Source organism: Gymnoscopelus microlampas (genome assembly GCF_963454915.1).
Source record: "Gymnoscopelus microlampas genome assembly, chromosome: 2".
NCBI lineage: Eukaryota > Metazoa > Chordata > Actinopteri > Myctophiformes > Myctophidae > Gymnoscopelus > Gymnoscopelus microlampas.
In genome coordinates, this window is record NC_139939.1 from 31,821,482 (window position 1) to 31,844,054 (window position 22,573).

At 41.6% G+C, this 22,573-nt stretch overlaps 2 protein-coding genes across 3 annotated transcripts; both read left to right on the forward strand.

Moving 5' to 3' along the window:
- Positions 1–4,592: 4,592 nt before the first annotated feature.
- On the forward strand, positions 4,593–6,676 carry gpr78a (G protein-coupled receptor 78a; the record flags this gene model as incomplete). The annotated part of the gene is made up of 3 exons (XM_084070887.1): positions 4,593–5,269; positions 5,841–5,954; positions 6,439–6,676. 3 exons carry the CDS (start codon positions 4,593–4,595, stop codon positions 6,674–6,676), a joined length of 1,029 nt encoding a protein of 342 aa, XP_083927013.1.
- A 1,966-nt stretch (positions 6,677–8,642) lies between these two features.
- cpz (carboxypeptidase Z) lies at positions 8,643–21,979 on the forward strand. Of its 2 annotated transcripts, none has more exons than XM_084077060.1 (13): positions 8,643–8,777; positions 9,962–9,994; positions 11,614–11,665; positions 12,266–12,588; positions 13,307–13,522; positions 14,095–14,330; positions 16,596–16,757; positions 16,967–17,125; positions 17,472–17,607; positions 18,480–18,619; positions 18,847–18,946; positions 19,478–19,623; positions 20,490–21,979. In XM_084077060.1, exons 1-13 carry the CDS (start codon positions 8,681–8,683, stop codon positions 20,694–20,696), a joined length of 2,007 nt encoding a protein of 668 aa, XP_083933186.1. In that variant the 5' UTR covers positions 8,643–8,680; the 3' UTR covers positions 20,697–21,979. The 2 variants fall into 2 exon arrangements, with proteins under 2 accessions (XP_083933186.1, XP_083933187.1); XM_084077061.1 differs by having other exon boundaries at positions 14,095–14,291.
- Positions 21,980–22,573: the final 594 nt, after the last annotated feature.

Below are 22,573 nucleotides of genomic sequence, written 5' to 3' on the forward strand. Positions count from 1 at the left end.
GGAGGAACTTTCGCCAAAAATAGCAGATCTACAAGCTCACAAAACGTGATGCGTTGTGAGCCTGTAGATCGGCTATTTTTGGCGAAGATAATTTGGTGTAGACAGAAAAAAGTACAGAGCCAATTCAGGTACAGTTTAGTCTAGAGGGTTTAAGTGTCACCAGAAAGGCAACCCCTCACCTCAGTGTCAATTGTAAGTTATTGTGAGTTGTGAACAATGGATACTGTAGCTAAATGGAACGGCAGATGTATGGACATGGCAGGCATGTTATATGCATGTACTGTACTGTATGGATGATGTATGGATGGGACGAAACAATGGCCGATATAAACAGAGTAAGCTCGGAAGGACAACGAAAGGCAAATACGGTAGAAATAGAGGGGAAATAGAAAAGGAAAGCACTGTAAGTAATTGAGGTGAAACCTCCATATTGTGTATCCAACCATGGTACTGTACGTATTACGCAATCATGCACACACACACACACACACACACACACACACACACACACACACACACACACACACACACACACACACACACACACACACACACACACACACACACACACACACACACACGGTTGTACAGCCAGAGGCTCTGGGGAAGCCGGACCCCACTGCCTGCTAACGGGACTTCTTTAAGTGCTTCTGCCATCAGCAATGTGCTGCTTGCATAACGTGCTGTCAGCCCCTAGCTGGGACACCATGGCATGGCATGGAGGGCACGTGAACACTGTACTGAGCTTCCCTCTGGATGCATGGAGGGTGAACCCTCTAAACTCCCACTGCCTTTTTCCCCCTCTTTCTGGGTCTTTTTCACCCTCGCCCCCTTCCCCATAGCATTCTCTCCATTACCCCCCACCAATGGTGGACAAAGTATGTATACGCAATTAAATACTAAAATAAAACTCATGTAATCAAAAGTACACATTACAAAGTACATAATTTGTTTTAATGTCAACGCATTGCTGTATTGAAATTTTGAACATTTCCCCCAAAATGTAAAACAATGTAAAGAAAAAAAGGAGGAAAAAAGGGGTGAATCACACACAATTATAATTTTTAAAACATAAGCCCTATTTTTTAATTAGGGGTTAGGGCTTAAAGTGGTTAATGCATAATACAATTTTGTAAGTTTGAGTCCCAAGAGTCCGTTCCTTGAAATGCAGTAGAGTCAAAAGTACAATATTTCTATTAAAATGAATCTGATAAATGTACTTAAGTACAGTAGGCTACTCAAGTAAATGTAGGCTACTCAGTTACTGCCCACCACTACCCCCCACCCCGTCTCTGCCCCAACCTCTCTCTCTCTCTCTCTCTCTCTCTCTCTCTCTCTCTCTCTCTCTCTCTCTCTCTCTCTCTCTCTCTCTCTCTCTCTCTCTCTCTCTCTCTGACCTAGAGGTTGTTCCTTTATGGATATTGAGTCATTAAGTCACCAGGCACTCTGGGACAGCACACATGCTGAGGAGTTTAGTGGATGATAACTAAGGAGGTAACCTGCTGGACATAGTAGCACTGAGTGTTAATGCGAACGTCCAAGAAGCAGTTAATGATTGAATGAAAGCTTAAGGGAACAGCGGACGTATAAACAACATCTGGGGAATTTAAAACAACCGCACACAAAAAGGAAGAGTCGTAGGAAACAAAAAATCCAATGCAAAAAACAGATGAGTAGGGAGTAGTTTTAATGCCTTTAAATATGCATCATCTTTTTTACAACTTTCACAACGAACACACAAAAGGCTAAAGATCTTACAGACTACTCTGCAACACTTCGAGTTCAAAACTCTTCCCCGAATGGAGGCACTTGTTTGCCTAAATAAATGTAAAAATATGCGTATTTAAAGGGTTTAAAACTATTTTTGCATTGTACAGTGGTCATCTGTTCTTTGCATTTAATGTGTGTGTGTGTGTGTGTGTGTGTGTGTGTGTGTGTGTGTGTGTGTGTGTGTGTGTGTGTGTGTGTGTGTGTGTGTGTGTGTGTGTGTGTGTGTGTGTGTGTGTGTGTGTGTGTGTGTGTGTGTGTGTGTGTGTGTGTGTGTGTGTGTGTGTGTGTGTGTGTGTGTGTGTGTGTTAAACACATGCATTATTACATTGCCCACATATTAACACTCAATTGCCTCAGGGTCCGTTCTGTCAGTTCCCATTGAAGTGAACTCAGAAGCATTACCGTCAGCCAGTTGGGATGTTCAGCAGACATGCCGACCTGCCGATCAACCCACCATCAAGACAGCCTGACAGGCAACCAGCCAAGCATCCCAGACTTAACTCCAGCCATAATGCAGCCAAACAGTCAAGCAGCCAATCAGCCAGCTCAACAGACACACAAGCAAAGAGAGGAAGAGGACTCAAAATAATGGAAACATTTGAGTTCTTCATGTTGCCCCTAAACTCTCCCATCCCACATGAATTCCACTCCCATTTTGATTAAGCACAGCAGTACAATGAGTTAAAAAGACGGCAAATGGATGGCACACAAAAAAAAGTCGTGTTTCCATTGTGGTCCATTAAACATTCAACACTCAAACAATTGGACAAAACAACAGTGCAACAGACAACGATACAACATAGAAAACATGGAGGATGACACTTTTAAGGGACCTAACAAAGCTCACAGAAGGAGCGAGTCGTTTTCAAAGTTGGGGGCAGGCCAGTCGGGGACTGAATTTAGCTAAGACCCATTCGATAGGTCTTAGCCATGATTTTAGATCAGCTTTAAACTGTAATGGGGGACTTTAGAGCTTTCAGGGCTGCTGGTATAGAGCATATTGCTCATTTTAAATCTAACCTAAAGACCCATCTTTTTCTATACTGCTTTTAGCTCAATCTAAGGTTAAGGATTGGCCTTGTTGCCATGTTCTATGTTGGGCAAGTCCACTGAATATGTTTGACGGAGTTGCTTTTGTTCAGTTTCTCTTTACCTTTGTCTCTTGTTTCAATTTCAAGATCTAACAGCATTAGTTATGTGAATGTCAATCTGAATCACCTGTAGCTATACATCAAGGGGCTTGGGCTGTAAAGCAGGTTTCCACCCTACAGCGACAGTATATAGAATATGATGTAGAACATCATTAAATGTTGGTGAGAATAGATGAACGCAAATCAGCGTTGAAGGAACCGAGGTTCAAAGAGTTCTGAAAAGCTCCAGAGATGCGGTGTTGCTATGGAGACGGTGGTTCTCTCTCTCGCTGCATCACCTGATGGTTGGGGGCCTGGGGTGGGGGGTGGGGGGAGGAGGTTGGGTGTGGTGAGGTGAGGAGGGGGGGGCTTAAACCAAATCTGTCACTCTGATCAACACTTTTCTGGGACACTGCAGGCTTCCTTGAGGAGATTGGAAAACCAACAGGAACTCTCTACATCTCTCCCCCCCTTCTCTCTCTGTCTCTCTCTGTCTCTTTCTGTCTCCCCCCCCCCCCCCCCACACACACACATTTTACATCCGTTATTATAATTATAATTATAATGTATTATTTATTATTATTATTATTATTATGTTGTTATAGCCCTATTGTATATTGTTTTTGCACATCTTGAAGAACATGTGTCCTTATATGAGTGACAAATAAAACCCTCTTGATCTTCACACGCACACGCACACACACACGCACACACACACACGCAGGCACGCACACACACGCCACACATGCATGCATGCACACACACACGTACGCACGCACGCACACGCACACACACACACACACACACACACACACACACACACACACACACACACACACACACACACACACACACACACACACACACACACAGATACAGTACATACATACATACATACATACATACATACATACATACATACATACATACATACATACATACATACACACACACACACACACATACGCACTTAAATACATAATGTTGGGGGTACATATTGAAAATTTGTTATGGTACAAAATGTCTTCTTGCATCTTGGATGGACTCGGATTTTCAATCATATTATGGACAAATGCTGACAAAGATCATGTTTGGAATATAGGCCTATAGGTGCACATGTTATGATATCACTCTCTTCCATATGAACTGTACAGCTTGCCTCAGATGCCTGATTGTTCCTCAAATCGTCACATGAGCCAGCTACAGACCGCACGTGCAGTGTTCTGTACGGTACAATCATAGGGTACAACCAACACGAGGAGATGGGGCTGCCTAGTGCGCATGACCGCTAGAGAACATGCAGAGTGCTGGAGTGCCAGAACAGAAGTCCCTATCTTCCACAGCTCGTTGGGTTGGAGTACAACAGTAATGAGGGAGAACAAAAAAGTACATACCTATATGGAAATGTACTTGCAGATAACATAATCTAAATATGATGGCATTTTAAATTGCCCAAGATATAAGTTAGGCTACTTTGCACTGAATTGTACAACAAGATGAGCGTGGTTTTCCATTTCAGCACTGGACAGCTCTCTTCATTCTTCTGCACCAAGCCAAGTTGGTGTTCTGAGTGACAGCTGAAGGGGGGAATTGACAACTCGTTATTGCTTTTGGGACCTTTCCCGTGGCGCGTAACCGGTGACCATGGCGGAATCTCCCCAACAACTTTGTTATAGCCTCTAGATTCGAGAGATGAACGTACCCGAAATCCTACTGGGAGCGTTCGTTGTCGTGGTGGCCGTTGTGTCGTTGTTGTCCAACGTGTCAGTGCTGCTATGTTTCACCCAGAGCGCCGAGATCCGATCCCATGTGCCTGGGATCTTTGTCCTAAACCTCTCTTTCTCCAACATCCTTCTCACCGTCATAAACATGCCGGCGACTTTCCTTGGGGTCGCCAAAGGCGACAATCCCTTCGGGGACGTTCTCTGTCAGACCGTCAGTTTCGCAGAGACTTTCCTCACCACCAATGCCATGTTGAGCATGGCTGCGCTCAGCATCGACAGGTGGATAGCGATGGTCTTTCCCTTGAACTATTGCAGCAAGATGCGCTACAGGGACGCGTTTCTCATGGTGGGATACTGTGTGCTGCATTCCCTGACTTTCTCCCTGGTGGAGGTTTTGATGGCGTGGGGAGGCTACAGCCACACGTATGCCTCATGTACTATTCACCTGGACGGAGGTGCGAGTGGCAGCGACAGGTGGCACTTTGCCGTGTTCACACTGATGTTCCACTCGACGAGCTTTGCGCTCTGCCTCCTCATCATGTGCGTCGCTTACCTGAAGGTGTTGAGAGTGGCCAGATTCCACTGCAAGAGTCTAGATGTCATCACAGTGCAGACACTGCTGCTGCTGGTTGATATACACCCAAGGTATGCTGGAGGCACCTGTCTGTCTTTGTCAAGTCTTATATGTCATTGGCTCTCAAAGTGGGGTCCGGGAACCCCCAGGGGACCAGGGGTCCCCAGCTAAATGATGGATATAGGAACCAAATTCCCTTATGGGTCTGTAACTCTGAGAGTGTACAAATGGATCATTTGGTTCCTTTTGTACACTCTCAGAGTTAAATTAACATTGATTTTACGATATAAATTGTAGTCCCAGAGATAGAAATGCCATAAAATGGGGGTCCGTAGCCTAAATTAGGCTGCCTAAAATATGTCAAACATGGAGGTCCTTGAAATTAATGGTTGAGAATCACTGCTAGAGCCGTAAAACCTTCTCTTACGGGGGTCCCTGCATGGCATATCTTTTCAAATGGGGGTCCGCGGGCTAATAAGTGTCAAGTTGGGGGTCCTTGACATGAACAAGTTTGAGAAACACTGTTATATGCCACATTTGTTTTAATAAACACAAATTAACCCCCCCCCCTCTCTCTCTCTCTCTCTCTCTCTCTCTCTCTCTCTCTCTCTCTCTCTCTCTCTCTCTCTCTCTCTCTCTCAGTGTGAAAGAGAGATGTTTGGTGGAACAGAAGAAGAGGAGGCAACGCGCCACGAAGAAAGTTTGCGTCTTCATCGGCTCCTTCATCCTTTGCTATTCACCCTATATTCTAACAAGGTAACATCTTAACGCCTATTATTATCATGTAGGCCTATGACATAGCTACAGCCATATCATTGCTGCCCTATACTTTGCACCAATTGGGCAGTTAACAATGGTGGAAAGTAACTATAAGTACATTTACTCAAGTAATGTAGGCCTACTTAAGTATAATTTTGAGGTATTTTACTTTACTGTTTCCAATTTTCAATACTTTTACTCCTGCTCTGCTAGCCTACATCTCAGAGGCAGATCCTTTACTCGATTTCAATTAATTAAAAACTTTGATTACTTAATCCCATATGGTCTAGCGGTTAGGATTCCTGGTTTTCACCCAGGCGGCCCGGGTTCGACTCCCGGTATGGGAACTTGCTTTTATGATGAATTGAGAGTTGTAACAGAGTATTTTTTTATATTGTGATATTGCTATTTTCACTGAAGTAAAATATCTGAGTACTTCTTCCACCTCTGGCAGTTAATGACCCTCTTTATGATTCCACAGGTTAGCCGAGCTACTGCCCTATCATGTGCGCATCCACCGCTACTGGGGAATCGCGACCAAATGTGTGTTCTACGCGAAGGCCGCCAGTGACCCGTTCGTCTACTCTCTACTCAGGCAGCCATACTGGGACGTCCTGACAGGTGTCACCAACAAGATTCTGCGAAGGGATTCGTGTTCCAGCACGAGTACGTTCGACACCACGGACGACAACGGCAACGGCATCGCCAGAATAGCCTGATGCGTAAATGCGCATCAGGACTTGAAACATATATATGAGCGCACTGGCTCACGGTCAGAAGAACTCTCATAATGTCTTAACCACTGTGAATAGGCCTACAACGGACACTGAGTTTTACAACTGTAGGACTAGGCTACTTGGACTGCTTTTTACCGTCTAAACCAAATCTCTTTGGTGGTGTAGGCCAGTGGTTTTCAACCCTTTTCATCAAGGTCCATTATTTATTAGGCATTTGAGCCACGGACCACCATTTGATGAGACTCTCAGACCCAAAACTTTGTATATTTTGTTATCGTTGGATACACGGATCCACGGATACATGGATTTTGTCCACAATTCCATGCTGTATTGATGTTGGTACCATAGGAGAGATAACAGGCAAACGTTGATCAAAATAGCAATTATTTAATTAAGTAATGCAGATGTTTAGCAATACTTTAACTATTTGAGAGCGTAAAAAAGCCTTTGTTTTCATTTTACACTCTCAAGAGTTAAAGATCTATAAGGGTCCATTTGGTTACCAACTCTCCATCATTTAGCTAGGGACCACCCAAACCCCCTCAAGGACCACTGGTTGATAACCAATGGTGTAGGGCAGGCTATCTAGCCTAATGTTCCCCCCAGAAATAGGGATGCTGGGGTTCGAGTGGTTATGACATTTTAGGGCTACTGTCAGCCTAATAATAATGATAATATGAATAATAATAATAATGCATTTAATTTGTAACGCACTTTATATTTGCCACAAGTCTCAATGTGCTATTGATTGGCATTGCGGACTCAGCATAAACAGGCCTACAATAGGCTATGGGGAGGGGAGGATCCTTTTATAATAGCCTCCGGCTGCTATTTGTGGTTGATGTTGGATTTGTGATTAAATCGTCTTGTCTCACCACAAACAAAAAAGTCATTATATTGTCTGTTTGATGCAAATATTAAAGTTTGCCTTTTTCAATGAAAGCCTGTCTTTTTTCTTATATGCCATAAATACTGTGCACAATGAATGCTTCAAACAGCAGACATATAAAGCATTCCACCCACACAAGCCACGTTTCTTCCCCGTGGCGTGCTCCCCCACGCACTGTTGGGCTCCTCTAGTCTGCAGTGAAATATGATAGGTAGGCTGTAGGTCCTGCACGGTCTGAAACGGAGAGCTATAGGCTAATTCTAGGCTATTAGGCATTTAGGCCAGTGCATACTTTTATGTCAAGGACCCCCGAATTAATAGCCTATGCATTTGGCCGTGGAGTGGTGGACCCCAATCTGAAAATGTTTTGTGCCAGGGACTCACATTTGTGTTGTTAAAATGTAAAACAGCCTATTAAAAATGTTTCAAATTCTTTCCAAGATTTTTGGATTGATCTGCAAGCTCACACACGTTGTGAGTTGATTGATTGATTGATTGATTGATTGAATACTTTATTAAAAGTTTGTAAACAGTACAGTGGTACGATTTTACAATGATTATTAAGGTTAATTAAGGTTATTATTAACACAAAAAGCCCTATAGGGTAGGGGCTCCCCCCCCCATTGTGGTCCTGTGTATTCAATTCATCAATATATTTAAAGACATACAATAAAATACAATATAGGCTACACGAACTACATGTGGGCTATGCGTTAAAGTGGTTAAATCTATTTTGATGCTATATCCTATTAACTAATTTTGCTGTGGACCCCCTGGAACCCTCAAGGGCCCCTGGGGGGTCCCCGACGGCCGGACCCCACTTTGAGAGAACCACTGCTTTAGGCTATACTCTCTTGGATCAGAGATGCTCCGCGCACAAAGGAGAGAAGCTTTCCTTGTCGTGGGAGGTAGTAAATTGCAGGGATCAGAGGAGCTGCAGCTCCGCACACACACACACACACACACACACACACACACACACACACACACACACACACACACACACACACACACACACACACACACACACACACACACACACACACACACACACTGCCACATCACACTGCTGTTGACAAGAACTAGGCTACAACATCATGCTTTTGGTATTTTCGGCGCTCTTGCTTGCCCTGACTAGAAGTTGGGGTTACCCTCCGCGGCAGCGACACTGTGACCCACAAGACGACATATTCGGTAAGATAAACGTGCGTGACACTTTAGGTCAAAGGAGTTTGGAACCACTGTTTGGAACGATGTCTTTGGAAATAAGTGCGCTTGGATCATCCTAAACGGATGGACAAAATCATTGCTTTTTAACTACGGTAAAATTTGAAATATATTCCTCGATTCGAGCTTTAATTTCCAAATTGATCGAACTTGCTTTTTTTAAGTGCCTCTCTGTCTATGCATGTCGCCTCACCATGCAAAGTAGAATAATATCATCGGCTATACTTGTATAATAGATTAACACTTTTGAGCTTGAAGTCGCTTTATGTTTGTCCGGTAGGTTATATGGGCTAACTCACACATTAAAAGATGTAAAACGTAGTTGTTTTATTATTATCTCACAGTGAGAAGTGAACTCTGTACGCTACACTACAGTATAGGCTACGTATTATTATTCCCCTATAGTGTCGAATGTCATAACTTTGAAGCTGTCGCCACCTAGCGGTGTGATTGGGATCCTGCCCAGTGATGTATTAGGCTAGTGCTAGTCTACGGATTGATTGATTGATTGAATACTTTATTAACAGTTTGCAAAAGAAAGCACAGAAAGTACAGTTCTATACAAAAGGATGCTAAAAGGATTAAACCCAAGAAAGCACTATGACTTGTTTCCATTGGGGTCCATGTGTATTTAATTCATCGAAACATTTAATGACAGACACAGACAACTATATAATACCATGAAAAAACATCATATACACGCGTAGTAATCAAAAAGAAAAATATGTACAGTAAATAGTTCAGGGGGGCAGGGGTACAGGATAGGTGGGCACTATAGGGACATCTGAGCACCTCGATGTAAAATTGCCTATTTTGTCCAAAATGTTAAAAAATGTAATATTTGAAAAATGTAGTGTAAACTATACATGATGTGAACATGCACAGTACATCATTATCAGACTTAATTTTATCCTTCAACTCCTTGTTTATGCCCCAAAATGACTGCATATACAGGGTTTGTAGCAATTGGTAGCAATTGTAGAAATATTAGACCTTTATTGTCAAATGTTTAAGCATGTTCTAATCATGTATACTTTACTTAACTTAAAACATTTTATTTTTTTTACATTTTGTTAAATTGTAATAATCTTCATTATTACCATGCCTCCTTTTTTTCTGATCTTAGTTTTGCTGATGTTTGTATTTCACAGGAAGATGCAGCAACAACTCACCTGAGGAAAAACGTAGGTGGCCTAACAGACATAATAGTTCTTTTTTATTATTATAAAAAATGATGTATTTATTTTGTATCTTATCTTAGCCCTCCTGAAGCAATTTGAAAGATTAGAGCTTTCATTTTTCCTCCACTTCCTTGGTCTTAGACCCAAATTGTGAGACCTCCCGCGGGCTGGAACACCACCAAGCTGTTTCAAATACCAAGTGTCCCTGCAAGATGCAACAGGCCTCCCATGCATACTGTAGTTAGACTGCCTTCAGCCTTCTAGCACTATCAGTCTGTCTGGGAGGATTTATGGAGCCTTACAAAAAGTCTCAAAATATTGATCAAAACCATTGGTCTAAAGTACATTTACTCAACTCAAGTACTGTACTATATAAATTTTAGCCCTTTGAAAATAGCCAATCCACAAGCTCACAATGCATTGTGAGCTTGTAGATCTGCTATTTTCAAAAGATTTTTATGCATTTTATACATTTGAAAAGTTGTGAAATGGGACATTCTGCATGATGAGTACTTTCAACTTTTGGTACTTTAAATACATTTTGATACCAATACTTCTGTACTTTTACTCAAGTAAATTTTCACAGAGTACAGATTATTTCTACATTGCAGTGTTGATACTTTTACTTAAGTAAAAAAATGGAGTACTTTTTTCCACTATTGATCAAAACTATCAGTGGAAGTACAGATTTGGGACAAATTTTGCCTTATTACATTAATGTAGAGAGAATAATCGCACATCCACTGTTACTTCTTTCAGGTGCGTTGGATAGTAGATAATCTGAATCAAACAAGAAGTCCCGCACACTGTATCTTGCTGTGGCAACTCACTTTTTTTTATTGACAAACGTTTCGGTCCGTCATATATACATCCATTAATTACAATTATTCACAAAAGTTTATACAGAAACAAACTTAAGAAATGAAAACATCAGCCTTTCTTAAGTTTGTTTCTGTATAAACTTTTGTGAATAATTGTAATTAATGGATGTATATATGTTGAATCTGGGCAAATCGACAAGCTCACACACTAGAGACAATCATTGAGTGACACTCCCATTGGGAGTGTGATTGTCTTACACCTGTGAACCAGATGGAGTGGTAGTATATAAGAGCACATAGTGAACATGATTGTAAGACACTCTTGAGGAAGGTCCAGACGGACCGAAACGTTTGTCAATAAAAAAAAGTGAGTTGCCACAGCAAGATACAGTGTGCGGGACTTCTTGCCTTATTACATTAACCACCCTATACTGTATACTTTGTTGACCGGGGCCTTTACTTGGTCCCCTCCTTTTCCCCCCCTGCACTCTTCCGTGAAAATAGCCGATATTCAAGCTCACGTGTCACTGTCACTGTCACAATGCGATGGGTTCTGAGCTAGATCTGCCTTTTTTTCCACAGAATGTCTGCTTGTTTTCACTGAATGTTCGCCAATAATGACATGCCCAGTATAGAGACAGTAGGATTCATGTGGTTAAAGAGAACCACAAAGCTCTCTTGTACTCGATTCAATGGTTTCACTATTTGTTATTTTTAAGTGTGACAGAAGTCAGACAAGGGACTCAATCCCTACAATTAGAGTGTGTACTTATCTACCTCTCCCATTCTCTTTCTCTACAGCTACATGTACAGAAGTGAACCTGGGCTACTGTCATGATTTGGATTACTCCAGGTGGGTCATACATGTTATGCTTGAGGTGAGGTAACCATTGCCAATTAAATGGGTCCAGCAGTCTATTTATCCTGTAAAGGCAGTGGTTCTCAAACACCCATAACTCTGAGAGTTACAGACCTGTAAGCGTCCATTTGGAACCCCCTCAAGGAGCCCCGAGGGTCCCTGGACCCCACTTTGAGAAACCGCCGCTGTAAGGATTTCAGTTTGGTATATAGGGAAAGAAATACAATGTACATTCACAATATATTACATTTCCTCTTGGTATTTTTTTTACACACTTTAAGTATGGGTGAGCCTTACAAAGTAGTCTAAATCACATGCAGGTTCTCAAAGTGGGGTCCAGGGACCCACAAGGGTCCTTGAGAGGGTTTCAGTGGGTCCCCAGCAAAATGAGGAACAGTTTAAACACTAATTTACGCCTATGCTCCTCGCTCCCTGAAGAAAATAGCCGACTCACAAGCTCACAACACGTTGTGAGCTTGTAGGTCTACTATTTTCAATGCGCGACACCATAATGCAATGTAGAGGACATTTCACTGATGTCCTCTACCATCATGCAACGAAGTATAAATCGGGGCTTAAATATTACTTCTCCAGAACCATGTACCCCAACACCCTGGGCCACCGGAGTCACGTGGAGGTGGAGTCCGGAGCAGAGTACCTCCTGCTGAGCGTCATCCACGGCCTGACCAACGGTGAGTGCTCCCCTGACATACGCCTCGTGGGATGCTCCGTGCTCGCCCCTCGTTGCCAAGGCAACAGGATTATCAAGCCTTGCCGCAGGACATGCGACGAGCTGAGGAAGGATTGCGCCCATGTCTTCGAGTCCATTCAAATGGCCTGGCCCTACTTCCTGGACTGTGACCGCTTCTTTGCCAGTGATGAAGAGGGCTGCTACGATCCCCTGGCTGGCTTGAAAGGTAAGGTTAAAGCCTCATTTGTACTCCATGACCAGAGCTGATTTTGACAGCAAATTTTGATTTAGTTTAGTCATCTGAAATGTTTTAGTTTTTGTTTAGTTTTAGTCGACTAAATATCATTACATTTTTGTCAACTACATCTGCAGTTTATTTAGTCGACTAAAATGTATTTTGGCGGGCCTTGATGGCGTCGTAATGGCTGATTTTACACTTGGTTGCATGCTGAAAATAGACGATCTACAGCGCGACGCGTTGTGCTTGTAGATTGGCTATTTTCAGAGCGCAACACCCGAGCGCAACCAAACGCATAAAATGACTTGTCTTAGTTCTACTGGATCTCTTCTCCACTAGTCACTCCCTAACATTTTAGTCTAGTTTTTATTTGTCGACGAAATTGTCAATATATTTAGTCTTAGTTTTAGTCACCTTAGCTTAGTTTTTATTTAGTTTTCGTCAGTGAAAATCTTTCGTCGTAGTTTTAGTTGCCGAAATCAACACTGCATGACTGTGTCACTCCACGTCAAGGACTGATTTTGATCGCGTTTTGCAGTTGAAAATCAGTTATTTTCAGCAAGTGACACATTGTTGGACAAGTTCAAATTCTCACCTTTTCTCTCTGCCCTGGTCTACTTTCTTCCATTCGTTTTTCCCTCTCTTTTTCTCTCCTCCATTGTGCTCTCTCTACTTACCATTATTCCCTCCTGTCTGGCTCCTCCAGCCAGACAGGAGCGAACTATGTCCAGTCTCTCTCCAGAAGAACCCAGTACCATCATCCAGTTCACCTACACTTCCAATGCCCACATGTACAGCCTGCTGAAGCGAACTGCAGCCAAGTGCTCCAACATCGCACATGTCTACAGCATTGGACGCAGCGTGGAAGGCAGGGACCTGCTGGTCATTGAGTTCTCGGACAACCCTGGACAGCATGAGCTACGTGAGTGTTGACGAATGAATGTGTGCCATATAAGGATACAATTATAGTTTAGGTCAGTGTTTCTCAAACCTTTTTAATTCCAAGGACCCCCATAACTCTGAGAGTGTACAAATGGAACCCCTTCAATAAACCCAGAGGGTCTCTGGACCCCACTGGTTTAGGTCACCATGGTACAATTAATATGATTTTTCGTTATAGAGAGCAATTAAGGCACTTATGGGGAGAATGAGAAGAAAACATGGATAAACATGACTTTTTATAACTCTGGAAAGTGTACAAATGAATCCTACAATTTTACACTTTAAGAAGTAACACTCCAGATTTAGCTGTGTACTCAAACAGATATAGCTATACCACCAAAAAACTGAAAAATAAACAAACTTTAATTTCAGAGTTTGATGTCCTCTACCCTTCCTTATTTTCATTGATGTCCTCTCCCCTTTCTTACTGTTACTGATGTCCTCTACCCTTCCTTACTTTCATTTATATCCTCTGCCCTCCCCTTTTCTGCCCTCCCCTTGCCCTATCCGTGATTCATTAAATCTCTTCCATCTCTCGACGCCCATCCTCAGTGGAGCCGGAGATCAAGCTGGTGGGCAACATGCATGGCAACGAGGTGCTGGGCCGCCAGCTCCTCATCTATCTGGCCCAGTACCTGTGTTCAGAGTACATGCTGGGCAACCAGCGTGTCCAGACCCTCATTAACACCACCCGCATTCACCTCCTGGCCTCCATGAACCCCGATGGCTACGAGCTGGCCGCCTCAGAGGTAGAGGATAGAAATGACCCGGAGTTCAGCGAACAGGAAGTAAATATTGATAACCATAAAAAAAAAGACAAACCGCCATTATCCGCTCCCGATTGGCTGTCCAGCTTTCTGTCCCGACTGGTGGTGGGGTCCATGGGTTGAGCTTTGGGTGGAATAAATGATACATGGGTTATAACAATGCTACTTGATGCGTTGCAACCTCATGGCAGTGTTGTAGCAATTTATGTTGGGAGTTGTGAGGCTTTCCCTTCTAAACAACTAATCTAGTGTAGGATTAGTCCATGCTCATTATACTAGACAGTAGACACAGCATAACGTCTGATTTAGGAACACCTCCTGCCCCACTCTGTGTTGGTGCTTAAAGGGATAGTTCACCCCCAAAATGACTTTTTTTCTATCAATTAGTCACCCCAGATACCTGAATTCATGTATGTTAGTTTTTTCAAGTCTCCATGGGGTGACTAATCAATAAAAAAAAACTGAAACTTTTTGTTTCTCAAGGATGTAACGATGCCATCAATATGCTAATATTCTAATTACTTAAGCAGCCAATTAGTCACAAATCAATGGTGCAGCCGGCCAAATACGTTACGGTTTAAATCTGGAGGTTTCATGTTCTGATCCTGTTTCATTTACTAAGGTAAAAGCAACCAGATAGTGCACTTTGGTCCTGCCGCCACCTATTTGTCTGTCTGTTGGTCTGGGCTGGCTCTCCCACTACCAGATAAACCAATGAGTGGTCTCAAAATCTGTCTGTAAGAATTACTGGAGGATAAAGGTTTTAGGGAGAAACACCATCAAATAGTGTCTACCAGAAACATTAAAAAAGTGTACACTTTTAAACAAGTTATATTCAAAAGAAGTTGTTTAAGAAACATACTGCATTATACTGTAGTTAGTAGCTGGCAGTGGGAGAGCTGTTCTGTTTTCACTTTGTTTTCAACTACTAAGGAATGCTGGGTCTGCTCTAATCATCACTTCAATGGTGTATAGAAGCCACTGTAGAAGAAATCCACCCGACCAGTTACATTTTTAAGGCATGGATTTGTAGGAGCTAATCTCTCAAAACGCTGGACTGATCAGCGCCACAGTTCTCGTGCACAGTGCCAGTAGGTCAACTCCACAATTTTTTTTTCACATATGTTTTGCATTTGGGGGGGGGGGGATTTAACTTTAATTTTATAATGGAAGTTAAAAGAACTAATTTGGAGTCATACATCATCGATACTTCACAGATGACTGGTGACAACATACTGGCCATGTGAAGTCTGAAATGCACACTGGAATTAGATCTGGATCTCAAGGATCCACATGATCAGATTATAATAATATAATTCCCCTTGGAAATAATAGTACATCAGCAGTGCAGTCAGCTTAAAGGGTGACTTTTACAATGACATCTACAGCTAAACCATGTACTGTACGTAGATCAACCTTTTAATCCCACTACAACCTTCCATGAGAACGTTGTATACTGTCACTAATGCCTCATGTCTTAGCCCAGTGGTTCTCAACCTTTTCAAGCCGCAACCCCCCAAAATAATCATATTTGAACGTTGGACCCCCCAACCCTGACAAGCACTTGGAATTGTAGAAGTTGAGACATTACATTTAGTTTGACCCGGTCCCACAGATAATTATTGTGAAAATAGCCGATCTACAAGCTCACAACGCCTCACAATGCAAGGCGTTGTGAGCTTGTAGATCGGCAGATTCACTGCCAATCTACATTAATTCACTTTTCTGCAACATTGAGGCATAAGTGATAGTCAGTACTGGTGTGGGCATCCAAATAGAGAATCGTTGCTGTTGGGCAGAAAACTTGTATCTCCATATTCCATCTTTTTATGTAGAAATCACTCTTCTTCCATCAGTGGCCCTGCATGAGTCATTCAGAAATGTCGTAGAGGTTGTGCTCATTCCAAACCTATGGGTATTTGTAGTTGAATAGCCTACTGTTAACAGCTTCTTGTCTCAAGTCCATCATTGTTGCTGGGTCTCATTCTCATGACGGATACATGGCCTTGTCTCAACATCAGTAAATCATAGCATTAACCAATACAATCTAACATGGTCTTCCCTTTTATTACTGTCTAATACTCACACATAATACTCACATTTCTCAATATTTGCTTCCCTGAACTCACGCATTGCTAACCACTAATATTCACTATGATCACTGTCATTATCATCAATATCATTAATATTATTAATCATTAATCCAATCACTTAACAATTCCATCCATCGTCCCGTTCGTCGCAATTCACACATTCTAACAATCTGTTTGAATCCAACCATTTCAGGGTCACTTGTTGAATGGTTGGACCAACGGTCGAACCAATGCTCAAAATTTAGATCTGAATCGCAACTTCCCGGACCTCACCTCTGTCCTCTATCGGAATCGGCGCAGCAGGTACTACCGAACTGACCACATTGCCATCCCTGATAACTACTGGTTTGGAAAGGTAAGAGGACGTCAGTGCAGGGTGCCCTCTCGTTCATTTTGATTATGTGTGCTTGTTTTTGAGTTGGTTGTGTCTTACATGCTCAGGTATATTTTGGTTTATGTTCTAACCATACAAGTGCATAATTATATTGAATATATTGAAATGTATGTTGTTTTTCCAAGTACAATACCACATAACTATTTGCACTTTCCCCCTCTGGTCTGTAGGTGGCACCAGAGACCTTTGCAGTGATGAAGTGGATCAGGTCACTGCCCTTTGTCCAGTCAGCCAGCCTCCACGGAGGGGAGCTAGTGGTCTCCTACCCGTTTGACTTCTCCAAGCACCCACAGGAGGAAAGGATGTTCTCACCTACGCCTGATGAACAGGTAAAGCATCATATCTGCTTACTTCAACATTTCTTACAGGTCATTTTTTTCCACACAACATGTTGCACAGCGGTTGGAAGCTTTGAAGAATTATCATTACATTTGTATTTATTGATGGCTGGGTGGATGGATGGATGGATGGATGGATGTTGCAGGTAGAAACAAATCAAGAATCAAGAAGGTTTATTTGTCACTACTCTACAAGCCGCAAAATGTGTGGCAAGGTCTGCAATAGCATTCACTGTCAGCTTGTTGGGGAGATTGAGAGATATTTTAAATGGAAAGTAAGTAATACAGTAGTACTTTTTTGTAGATATCATAATCTTACATACCTCCCTGTGTTTAGGCTTTCAAGCAGCTGGCTCGTACCTATGCAGATGCCCATGCCACCATGTCAAACAATGACACCGAGCGGTGCGGATCTTCCTTTTACAGAACCAGGGGCATCATTAATGGGGCCCTGTGGTACAGCTTTGCTGGAGGTGAGATTATAACAGAACCGCAAAATGAAGATTAACCACTTGAACCCCAGCATACAGTACCTTTTCTGGGGGGAACGTTTGCCCAAAATAGCCGATCTATAAGCTCTATGTTGTAGATATCACTAAGACAAGAGGGTTTAAGTGGTTAAACACAATGTAAGATGGCAGAGACATCTGTGTTTTCTAGAATATGGATCCATTGATTTATTTGTGTGATGATCAGCATTACACCTACTTTACACCTGGAATGGTTTATCTATCTGGGAAGAAGTTAACCATGTCAAATGTGGGAAAAGATTGAAACAAATAATTGATTTTAGAGTACTTCTTATTGCTTTGAATCTATAGTAGGCCTATGAATGGCTTAGCTTCTTCCTATGTTGTTGACATGTTCACTATGCACTGACCAGATCCCTTAGATCAAAATATACGTTTCTTTTCACAAACATTTGTTAGGCTAAAGTGTGTGGTTACTGCAAATTGTTTATTTTACAATCAGTTTTATGCTAATAATAATAACAATAATAATAATAATAATTATGCTTTTACCCCCAATCTTATTCCATTTTAAATTAGACTCTTTGTTTCATTACCTTCTTATGTTACACGTTTTTATTGTTTGTATATTATGTATTGTTTGTATATGTACCTTCTTGACAAGTTCCTTTATGTTTTTTTGTCACATTTCATCTTTACCTATTTTTATTATATTTGTATTTTCAATTTCGATTGCCTTTTAAATCAACTTGACTTTGCTTGACTTAAAAAAAAAACTCTCTGGAGATTGAAAAGCCAGATACTAATCCCATTTGCCGGAACCATCTCTGAGTTCCCCCCCCCCCCCCCCCTCCTTCTCTCTCTCTCCCTCCCAGGTATGTCAGACTTCAACTACCTTCACACCAACTGTCTGGAGATCACGGTGGAGCTCGGCTGTGACAAGTTTCCTTCTGAGGCTGAGCTTTATCCTGAATGGAGGAGGAACAAGGAGGCACTGTTCAGTTTCATGGAGTCTGTGAGTGTTGTACTGGTACTGACTGGAGTGAAAGCCGGCTTGGTATCAGACTGTAGATATTGTATAATTAACAGTCCATCATCGCTACATGGAGTTACTGAATATTTCACAGCAAAACAAAGCATGTTATCTGTGATTTATGTATTACATTAATAATTAAACCCCACAAAGAGTGAAAAGTGACCGTTTCATTTTCCATCTGTGTTGATGTCCTTGTCCACATGCAGGTCCACCGAGGGATCAAAGGACTAGTGAAGGATGAGGATGGCATTGGGATCAAAGGAGCAATCATTTCTATCAGGGGTGTCAGAAAAGACGTCACCACAGGTAAGAAGCATCATTCAATTAAATTAAACATCATTTGGTAATATTTTATTTCCAACTCCAGGTGATATGTGTTTAAATCTAGCTTTTAGCCATGTGATGCAACAAATCAGAGGTTTATTGGTACAGTAGGTATGCTCACATAATGAGGAATTTGACTTGGTTCGTCGCTCTTACAATACATCGAAGAAAAAGAAGAAAGAACAATATAGCATATCTTGATATATACTATTGTATAGATTATTATATAGACAGAAATGTATAAAATGTAATAGAACATGTGAAAAAAGTAACTATATAAGTATACAATAATAACAATGAGTATTTGGTCAGACAGTAATGAACGTGAGACAAGGCATGAATCATCCATTGCACACAGCAGATACATAAATACAGTAATACAATTGAACAAGTTATGTTACGTACATGCTATTTCACAAACATGCAGCTTATATGCTATCCTAATCCCCCTCCCCACATTTCTCTCCCTCTATCGCTCCATCCGTCCATCCCTCCATCTCTACGTCTCTCCAGCGGATGATGGAGACTACTGGCGTCTGCTAAACCCTGGTACCCACATCCTGACAGCCTCAGCCACGGGCTACTCTAAGATCAGCAAGAGGATTTACCTGCCTCCCAACATGGACAAGGCAGGGCGGGTTGACTTTGTCTTGAGGAAGGTATGGAACAATTTGTTGCTTATTTGACAAAACCCTGTTTGATTTAAAAGAAACTGGAGCAAATTAAAATCCCTTAAACCACTTCGACCCTGGCGTCCTCAGTTTGGACAGGTAATATTAAAACATATTTTTGTTCGGCTCCTCGGACATTGTAGCAGCATAATAACAGTGATAAACAACAATTATATGAAAAAGTAGGAAAAATGTAATTATTGATGAGAAAAAAAAGAAATCATACATGTTCAATGAAATAATGAAAGCTCACAGCGTGTCACAATGCGACACGTTGTGAGCTGGTAGATCAGCTGTTTTCAAATTTAAGTGATTCATCTAATTCCTGCCAGTTTTTTCCCTCATCACTACCACTACCATTGCCACTACAATATTGTTAATGATAATTGATTGTATATATCAGTGGTTCTCAACCCTTTTCATATCAAGGTCCATTATTTTGATTTCGGAATTTGAGCCATGGACCACCATTTGATGAGATTTAGCCTCTCAGACCCAAAACTTAGAATATTTTGTTATCATTGGATAAGATTGTGTCCAGAATTCCATGCTGTATTGATGTGGTACCATAGGAGAGATAAACAGACCAACGTTGATCAAAGTAACAATTCTTTAATTAAGTAAATGCAGATTTAACAATAATTTAACTCTTGAGAGCGTAAAATGAAACCAAATGGACCCGTCAGGGTCAGGGTCCATTTGACACCCTCAAGAGTTAAAGATCTATAAGGGTACATTTGGTTAACAACTCTCCATCATTTAGCTTGGGACCACCTAGAACCCCCTCAAGGACCACTGGTTGAAAACCACTGGTATATTTATGTACTACATCCTTGCCCACATCCACTATCCAGGAGCCTGTGGAGCCTGACATCAACGATGACCTCTTCCCCACGGTGGATTCTTGGGACCGCTTTGACCCCTACAACAAGTTTGAGACCCACAGTGAACCGGGCGAGCCAGGCGAACCAGGGCTGGAGCGTCAGGAGAAACCATGGTGGTGGAACTACTTCTCCCAGTCTGGTATCAATCCACCTACTTGGCTTCTGAGAAATGTCTAGACCAGTGGTTCTCAAAAAAGAATCCCCCCATTTTTTTTTTTTGCCAACATCCCCCCTATCCAATATCCACGGTTCCTTATCACTCCAAAACCAAATTAAAATTGAGGCTTCTACTCTGAAAATGTATGTTTATTTATTATTTTGTGATGCTTATAGAGTTTAGAAAACTTCTAATTGATTGCCAAATGACAGATTTTATGTTAAACTGGACTGTTAAAATATGATTATTAGCCTACTTTCCAGGGAGAGGAAAAAAACGCCATTCACTATTAGAAGCAGAATTGCATAGCCTTAAAATAGGCAGTACCGTTGCATCGTTACTTAGAGTATATAGATTTAAAAAAAAACTCTATATTTATAAATTCTCTATCATCACAAACTGTAAATGTCAAGGCTGTTTAAACACTTCTTTGGCCACAATTGGATTATTCGGTTCCAAAAAACACGTATACGTAGACATGCCTTTGCTATTACCACTGACGTATTCATGTGTATTTGCATATTATGAGGTGTATACATATATGAACTGTGCAATCAGATTTTGGCATTTGATCACTTTTTAGCACGACACCCACTTTAAAAAAATATTGCCTCTAGCGCCCCCCACGTTCTCTGAATACCCCATGGGCCCGTTGAGAAACACCAGTCTAGACAGAAGCATTCCAAAATACCATTCTAGAGCAAGAATGATAATGGATGTTCCAACGTCAATTTCCACTGAGTAGGCGCTGACAGAGGTGTCTATTCAGGAAGAGTGGTGACATTGAAATCAATATGGAGCTTCCTGGTAGAAGGTTAAATAGGCTAATGTTGTTTACGCACAACAAAGTTGATGCCAGGAAGTAGGTAGAAGTTTAGATAATGTTCCATTGCAAGCAACTTTTTTTCTTTATTTTTTTTCCTTTCCTTTTCCTTTTTTTTGTCAAGTAAAAACTGAATCACTGGACATTAATGACTTTCACGCGCGCACACACACACACACACACACACACACACACACACACACACACACACACACACACACACACACACACACACACACACACACATACGCGCACGCGTGCACGTGCAAATACATTTGAAGGCAGCTGCATTGGACTTTGAGCACATTTTGTTTTGGAGTTGCGGGTACATTTCACAAAGACACACACAACTTGCGCAACTCCTCGTGGCACAAATACCCTGACAGCAGATGTGCCTCAAGAAACTATTTGATAAACCTTGAAAGCCTCTGAATAATAGGACATGATCCCCAAATGTTGCTTTCTTTGATGTTTTACAAGCATAAAACCACTTAATGATAAATATAAAATGTTTTCTCATTTGTCTCTTTTCATTCCGGTTTTGATTATGAATACGGTACTGGACAACATGTTTGCGTGTATTACACAGTAGTTGTTGTTGTGTTTGCCCATTTGCTGTATAAATGCTGAGGCTGTTGCAAGCTTTCATCGCCAGATGGGGCCAGAGAACACGTGAAGAACATCAGACTATTCGGCTATGTTCTGACTTATAATGATTAATAATAATAGGATTTAATCCACACACACACACACACACACACACACACACACACACACACACACACACACACACACACACACACACACACACACACACAACCGTGCACAACCGTGCACTTAATTTCAGACAACCAACACAAATAAACAAAATTAAAGAATGACAGAGTTTGGATACACTTTGTTCCAGAGGTCTCTTGTCCTCACCGCAATGGATCTGACATTAATGGGCCATGTTGAGGTTGAGGTTGTTATTATTTATTACATTATTACTGGTGGATTTAGTCATGTAAGCTAAACGTTGTGCTGTATCTAAGACGGAAAGTAAAAACACTGGACAGTACAGGTACTGTACAG

Bases quoted from the DNA above. Each gene is read 5' to 3' on its own strand.
- cpz (XM_084077060.1), top strand. From the start codon at position 8,681: ATGCTTTTGGTATTTTCGGCGCTCTTGCTTGCCCTGACTAGAAGTTGG. The intron at 17,608-18,479 runs GTGAGATTATAA...TCTCCCTCCCAG, and splicing joins GTGGTACAGCTTTGCTGGAG to GTATGTCAGACTTCAACTAC. The intron at 19,624-20,489 runs GTATGGAACAAT...TCCACTATCCAG, and splicing joins TTGACTTTGTCTTGAGGAAG to GAGCCTGTGGAGCCTGACAT.